The 7,557-nt window shown below is 47.0% G+C and overlaps 1 protein-coding gene across 1 annotated transcript; it reads left to right on the top strand.

Moving 5' to 3' along the window:
• The first annotated feature begins 340 nt into the window (after positions 1-340).
• Positions 341-4,730, top strand: LOC123396409 (probable glycosyltransferase At5g03795). The gene is made up of 4 exons (XM_045091353.1): positions 341-983; positions 3,078-3,304; positions 3,427-3,775; positions 3,908-4,730. The coding sequence occupies exons 1-4, from the start codon at positions 537-539 to the stop codon at positions 4,574-4,576; spliced, it is 1,692 nt and encodes a 563-aa protein (XP_044947288.1). The 5' UTR covers positions 341-536; the 3' UTR covers positions 4,577-4,730.
• Positions 4,731-7,557: the final 2,827 nt, after the last annotated feature.

Genomic DNA, 7,557 nt, shown 5'->3' with positions numbered 1-7,557 from the left:
AGACCGTTTCCACAACTTACATCTTCAGGTATTGTATTCAGCATTTTTTTTGTTTATTTTCTTGTTGCTATAGGAAGTTCTATTTAAAAATATTTTTTTTTTTTTGCGAAAGTTCTAAACTGTTAAGTCCGAGGAGGTGCTTATTACCCTCTGAAAAAAGAGTCTATGTGACGTTCAATGACCTAGATGCAGAATGGGATAAGCCCAGGAGCCATGTGGGAGTATGCTGGTGATAAGCCATGTGTATGCAAGGAGCATGGCGGCTTCATTAAATCCTGTGGGTGTGGGGCCCGCGTCTTATAGTTCCAATGCTATGCTCTACTTGTTTATCCTTTGCGAGGGATGAAGGCAAGCTCTCACAAGAAGTAATCCTTTTCGTCTCCTCGATGGCAAGCATCGATCACCAGAGCCTAGGCCTAGCATCCAGTGCCCTCAGCTTGGTGCAGCCGCAATCCAGCAGAGGCGAGGTAGCATGTTCGCCGCTTCATTCCCTTTAGCTCGGACGGCAGCGGAAGCAAGGTAGCGGACCGCCGGCCATGAGAGTTTCTCCTCCCCCCTCCTCGCTGGCCATGAGAGAAATGAGAGTTTCTCCTTCTCCTGCCGCCTCCTCGCCGTGCGTGCATGGCCACGGAGGCAAGGTGGCCGCCTGTCTCGCGTTGGTTACCTTCATGGTGGTCGCCTTGGATGCCGGCACCGGAGCTTCGTCCTGGTTCGTTTCTTCCTCGTCTTCTCCTCCAGGCCTTCTCTCCTCCTTGCGGCCAACCGCGAGGGGCGGCGGCAATGGGGACGCGGCCCCTCTCCTGGCGGCCTCCAGGTCCAGCTATGCTGCTGCCGGCGGCAAGAACAGCACCGCCAAGGCGGCGCTCTTCCGGGAAGATGCCGCCGGCAGCGACCCGGAGGTGGCTTCTTTCCTGAAGGCTGACTCCGGCCACGTCGACGGCCCGCCGCCGCCTAATATCTCGGTCGCGCCGGCGCCGGCTCCGGTATGGATTTTTCTTCTCGAGCTTGCGCTCAATCGTGTCTACTTGTACTAAACTTCAACGGAAAGTTAATTCTCACCTTCCTCGTTTCAAGATACTGCTGCTGCTGTGTGTGTGGACCGGAAGTAATTTCTCGGTTTCCATGTCGATCCGATGCGTGTTCCCTCCGGGGGTTGCATGCAGGTGCAGCCGTGGAGGCCATGCATGCGCTCGACATACAGCGGCGTTTTTCTCTCTCACACACAGCGGCGTTTTTTTGTCGTGGTTTCCTACTGACATATGGATGGGTAACCGCAGTTACACTGTTGAAATCTGGGGTGCTCTTCTGTTGCCACATGCCTCCTCGCGTGTCACCATTTCCTTTGCTTATCCATCGCCGTTGACCAGGACACACGGCCACCTCCATCGTCCTTCACCTAAGAGCATGGTTAATAGTATAGCCAAGTGCCCGAGCTTCATGAAGTCCTTTAAATTTGAAACTTAAATTTTATGAAAATTCATATTTTTACATTCCAAAAAATTCTGAAAAATAATACAGGGATAAGTGAAGGCGTAACACACATGTGTGTAAATTTTCAGAAAAAAATACATTGAAATGAGGGCTGTGTAAAAAAGACAAATCTGAGGCTTTTTTACACATGACACTATTCATCATTTCAGGTCATGAATTTGTTTTTTGTGCAGATCGTATTTCAAGGTATTTCATCCTAAATTTTTGCACACATATGCATAACATCCTTCTTTACTTCCATATTTTTTTTCAGATTTTTTTGAAACCGAAAAGTTTGAATTTTGAATTATTCAAAAAATTTGGCCTTCATGGAGGCCGAGCTCCAAACGTCCGTACTCAGCCAAGTGCTGGCTATAAGCAGTCTTATAGCCCATCTTATAGCTAGCTTGTACAATAGTTAGCTATAATAAATTACTACTTTATCATATATGACCCACCTTTCATTCTCACAAAGCACTTAGGAGCACGTGCAAGAGCTGGTTCTTCACGAAGAGCCCGTTTTCCTTCTCTCTCCTCTTCTCTCTCATCCAACTCAATAAAAATATAATATTTTAATTTTTACAGTCTGACTGTACCTTATCGTACTTGCTCTAATAGTTTTCTCTCGCATTTCTTCTATCTTCCTCACAAAACACGACCACGGCCACAGCTGCACACAGCAGCTAGCGAGACCACCGTGCGGCTGACTGCTGGCTGACTGATGTCGATCGAGCTCCATGCCGGTGATGGCGAGAGATCGGCCACACATTGACGGCGAGAGAGCTGCGGCGGCGATCTAGCGCTTGCGCTGGTCTGCCCATATGTCTAATATCGTTTCGTTTCTTACTCCCGTTTGGACCGCAATAATTGTTTTCTATTACTACAAGAAATGAACTGCCGCGTACAAAATTCCCATGGATACATCAAAGAAGGAAGATTCATTAATTCCACTTTCTTCATTTTTTTGAGGGAGAGAACGACACGTCGAGATATTCTTGCCGTGGTGCTAGCAGGTTCAAGTTACAAGGAAACACATTTTCGTCCCTTCCCTTGCATGGGCTTGAACTCAAGTCAGGCACTACGTTATGGGAATACTTCCAGACTTGTTAGAGGACCACACAACTAGTCTAGGAGTTTCAACGGTTTTGTTCCAAATCGGCTAGAACTTGCCCTCACGCTATTTTTTGCACAAGCTTGAAAAACAACAACTCAAATTGAATGCCGAATGGGATCCCATGCCGAATTGATTCCTCCGCAATGTTGGCTGGTTGCAAGGATGATCGGTGTTACTTATGCACTGGGTATTGCTCCCGAAAGTGGAAACTTCTAATTGAGATGATGAGATCCATATATGTTTTGTTTGTGCGTGATATCGAGCTGTCAATGCGTTTTCAATCTTTAGAAATTAAAGTACTGTATAGTATGTTTCGGACCAGCTAAGTTACACTTCTGTTTGTATAGAGCATGATTAATTTAACAACAATGTTACAACTATACTGGACCTAGCTTTGTTATTGTTGCTCCTGTTATAACATGCATATTGATGTTGCAAAATGCTTTGAACTGGGCTCATCGAGTTACTTACATCTATGTATATTGTGTTGCAGGAAAGTGGATTTGACGATGCCCCTAGCCCCGATGGCACGGTTGAAGTAAGGGTGCCGCTAATGCAGAGGAGTGTGGATGTAAAACTGGAGAGGTTGGAACTTAGTCTCGCGAAAGCCCGTTTAGTGATAAGGGAAGCTATCCAAAACAAGGACACGCGTCCTCCACTAACCGACAGGGATTATGTGCCGGTTGGACCGGTGTATAGGAATGCAAATGCATTTCACAGGTACGCAAATTGCTTTCGCGTCTAAACACTTTACCATTAGTCATTAGGGTATGAAGTGGCTAAGGAGTAGTATTGGAAAGATTAATCTGACATGGGCGTTGTTTGCTCATTTTGGCACGTAGGAGCTACTTGGAGATGGAAAAGTTGTTCAAGGTATACGTGTACGAAGAAGGCGAGCCACCGGTGTTCCACGACGGTCCGTGCCGCAGCATATACTCATCGGAGGGCAGATTCATATTTGCCATGGAGATGGAGAACCGGATGCGCACGAGGGACCCCGAGCTTGCCCATGTCTTCTTCCTTCCCTTCAGCGTCGTCAAGATGGTGAAGATGATCTACGAGCCGAGTTCGCGTGAAATGGAGCCGCTGCGCCGGACTGTCTCGGACTACATTGACGTTCTCTCGACCAAGTACCCGTACTGGAACAGGAGCCTTGGTGCGGACCATTTCATGCTCTCCTGCCACGATTGGGTAAGCAACATCACTGCAGCATTTCAGGCGTTTGTCCAAGACATGCAACCTTGGCAGGTGTATGTACTTCAGTTTTGCCATGCTCAGGTGTGCTAACCATACCATGCATGGATCGATGATTGTGTGTCGCAGGGGCCATATGTGTCGTCGGCGAACGACCGTCTCTTCTCCAACTCCATCCGCGTGCTGTGCAACGCCAACACCTCGGAGGGCTTCAACCCTTCGAAGGACGTGTCGCTGCCGGAGATCAACCTCCGGACCGACATCGTTGAAGATCAGGTTGGCGGGCCGTCAGCATCACGCCGCCCCATCTTGGCCTTCTTCGCTGGCGGTGACCATGGCCCCGTTCGTCCACTGCTCCTGCAACACTGGAAGGGCAAGGATGCAGACGTGCAGGTGAGCGAGTACCTGTCCCGGGGCGTGTCCTACATCAACGTGATGCGGCGGAGCAAGTTCTGCCTGTGCCCCAGCGGGTACGAGGTGGCCAGCCCGAGGGTGGTGGAGGCCATCTACTTGGAGTGCGTGCCGGTGATCATCGGCGACGACTACGTGCTGCCCTTCAGCGACGTGCTCAACTGGCCCGCCTTCTCGGTGCGGGTCGCCGTGGCGGACATACCCAACCTCAAGACCATCCTCGCCGGCGTGTCTCCGCGGCAGTACATACGAATGCAGCGCCGGGTGAGGACCGTGCGCCGGCACTTCATGGTCAACGGCCCGCCGCGCCGGTTCGACATCTTCCACATGATCCTGCACTCCATCTGGCTCAGGAGGCTCAACATCAGGCTCCATGGACAAGACTGAGATATTCTTGGGTTTCCCTTCTTTTAGGGAGCGGTCTAACAAGCAGTCAACTGGTTTGTTTGTGTCCAGGCCAAATTTCCTGTCCAGTTGTGATTTGACACATTTCAACCGACCTAGTTTTGCATGGTAAATATTTTTGTTTGGTTTGGATAAATGTTTTACGTAATGTGTTACATGGACCAATCAAATTAAAGTCTGGAGGATGAAGCGCCCCCACCTCCTGGAAATCAGGGGGGCAAACTTAATTAGTTAGGAGACTTACGTTAGTTTCCGTAAAGCTTACGTAGATGCAGCATTTTCGTTTAGGGAGTGTTTAATAACCAGTCAACTGGTTTTGCTTGGTAAAAAATTGTTAGAACTTGGAGTAAGGTGGGGTATTGGGGAATGGAAAATCAGTTCAAATTTGTCAGGATAAATGGGTTGCTGATAAAATCCTTGGTCTTCTGTCACCCATCCTGCCTTTGCCAGTTTACCAAACTGTGGATGCGATATTCAACCCTACTACTTGTCAATGGGAAGATATGGGAAGATATTACGCTTAAGGCTTTCTTTGCACTTACCAAACAAGATTTTGTCAATTCTTTTGGTCATAGTAAGGCTTCGCTATCTGGCCTTGTAAGAGGAATAGAGGGGAAATTGATGGAATAATTATTGTATTGCATGAGCCTCTTGGCCACATTCTGAAGTACTCCCTCCGTCCCAAAATAAATGTCTCGACTTTGTATTACCTCTAGTACAAAGTTGTACTTAGCTTGAGACACTCATTTTAGGATGGAGGGAGTACAAGACAAGGTAGAAACAAATGATATGCTATCTATGTTTCCTAACTAAGCATGATGCTTAACATTCGTTGCAGTCACAACAGTAGCGAGGCAGAAGGTAAGACAATAATAGTGAGGTAGACGGTAAGACTGGAGAAGAATTTGAAGCCTACGGACCCTGCCCCCCTCCCCCATCCATTCACATATAATCGTAACGGTTGATGCATCGTACATGCCGTGGCTGAAGTGGAAACCGATCAGATTGTTGAAGCAATGTTGTAGTCTTTGTGCCGTTGTCGAGGTAGAAGAGAGTATAGGATGATGTATCCGTGGTAGAGGTAGCCGTGCGAGGGATGCCATGGTTGATGTAATATGCATAATGGTATCAAGGTAGTGGTGCGCCGGGAAAAAGGCCGATGTTGATGAGGTCTCGCTTCGGGTTTTTCAAACCTGAAGACACGTTGTGGATAAAGGCATGCGTCGGTGTTACAAGCACCACGCATGTGTAGATGGACAAAGTTGATGTTAACAAGGCGTGACACCAGGTTTGCCAGGCCTGAGGACACGTCATGGATGAAGGCACGCGTCGGTGTTGCTAGCACCGGGCATGTATAGATGGTGACCTGCACGAGCTGTACGCCATGTCGAGGAGGCTATCAGAGAAGGACTTAACGACGGTTGCAACATCAATCGGTGTGGGGCTGATGTCGCCCATGATGATCGGAGTAGATGAAGTGGTCGGGAAAGGTGAGGACGACACTTGCGATGAGTTGGAGCTGTACGAAGACGATGGGTTGGAGTGGTGGTGCATCTCGGGTAGGTGAGCGGCATGGAGAATAAGAATCGTGATGGCAACAGCTGCTAGGTTCGAAGCGCGACGGTTGTGCTCGAGCTAGACGAGAAAGAACCCGACAGCGTGATGAAGACCGAATGCGGACGGGGAGCTAATTACATAGTAACTGACAACTAATTACTTGTAATTTGGTAATTAAATATTTTTAAACTGGACAACAAGTCAACTAGAGCTCGGCCATGTGGTGAATAGTGTTTATTTTTGTTCTTTTGCCGTGCCTTAAACGCATGTACTATATTGTGAGTATGCGATTTCTATGTTGTACCCCTCTGTAACTAATATAAGAGTGTTTAGATAACTAAAATAGTGATTTAAACGTTTTTATATTAGTTTATGGGGAAGTAGTTTCTCTCTGTTCATTATTTTACAATTGTTTTCTTGCGCATGCATGCACTACATACTTCCAGCGAACATAATATACAAGGAAAAGTCAATCACTAGCTAGCTAGTTCTTGTGTGAATAGTCACTGGTACTATTTTGGTATTATTTTTATGCTCATGCTAGCGCATTTAGGGGGATTAGTAGCAGCCGCCGCATGGGAGTGCACAGGTAGAGCGCCGCTACGTAGTAAGATCCATTACTAAATCAAATAAGAAAAGGAAAAAGGAAAACAAAAGAAAATATTCATACGAATCTCCACGTAAGATCAATGATTTGCCTGTTTGCTGTTCGCGTGATGTTTGTGGTAGATGTGGGAACCATGGTCATCTGGTACCGATTTCCAACACTGTGCTTCCTTGGGATTGTGTGGCTTCAATGTGTGGATTTCATGCTGTGGGGAAGGGATTCTTCTATATTCATGATCATAGCGTACCAAACCAGAACATTGATAGGAATAGATTCATTGTGATATTAGTTGTAGAAGGGCATGCCTCTGGGAGGCAGTTAGATGAATTTTTTAATGCTTACATTAATACTAATTGGAGATGCTCTCCTATATCTATTGGACCTAATACCTTTGTGATGAGGTTCCCTTCTTCCAGAGATGTGGACAAGGCTTGTTTTGCTCAGAGCATGAACATAAAAAGTTCTGGTGTTGTTATTAACCTGAGAAAGTGGTCTGAATCTGTGGGTGCCAAGGGTGTTCTTAATGTAGCTTGGGTCAATGTCAGTAACATACCTCTAGATAAAAGACATGAGAATAATATTGCATATGTGGGATCTCTGGTTGGGGTCACGTTGGAGATTGATAAGGCGGCGATTAATAGGCCTGAATCTGTGAGAATTAAGCTCCGATGCAGAGATGCAGAGGATATCCCTGCTTCTGCAGAGGGAGTGCTAGGAGGACACTTCTATGACTTCTTCTTTTCTGTTGATAAGATCCTTGTGAAAAATCCAACCTAGGAAAAAATAACCGTGCCACAAG

Source organism: Hordeum vulgare, chromosome 5H (genome assembly GCF_904849725.1).
Source record: "Hordeum vulgare subsp. vulgare chromosome 5H, MorexV3_pseudomolecules_assembly, whole genome shotgun sequence".
Taxonomy (NCBI): domain Eukaryota; kingdom Viridiplantae; phylum Streptophyta; class Magnoliopsida; order Poales; family Poaceae; genus Hordeum; species Hordeum vulgare.
Note: the sequence above shows the minus strand (reverse complement) of the source record. Positions and strands in the feature narration are given on the sequence as shown.

Excerpts from the sequence above, each read along its gene's own strand:
- LOC123396409 (XM_045091353.1), top strand. The coding sequence starts at position 537 with ATGAGAGTTTCTCCTCCCCCCTCCTCGCTGGCCATGAGAGAAATGAGA. Across the intron at positions 3,305-3,426 it reads AATGCAAATGCATTTCACAG|GAGCTACTTGGAGATGGAAA; the intron begins GTACGCAAATTG and ends TTTGGCACGTAG. Across the intron at positions 3,776-3,907 it reads TGCTCTCCTGCCACGATTGG|GGGCCATATGTGTCGTCGGC; the intron begins GTAAGCAACATC and ends TGTGTGTCGCAG.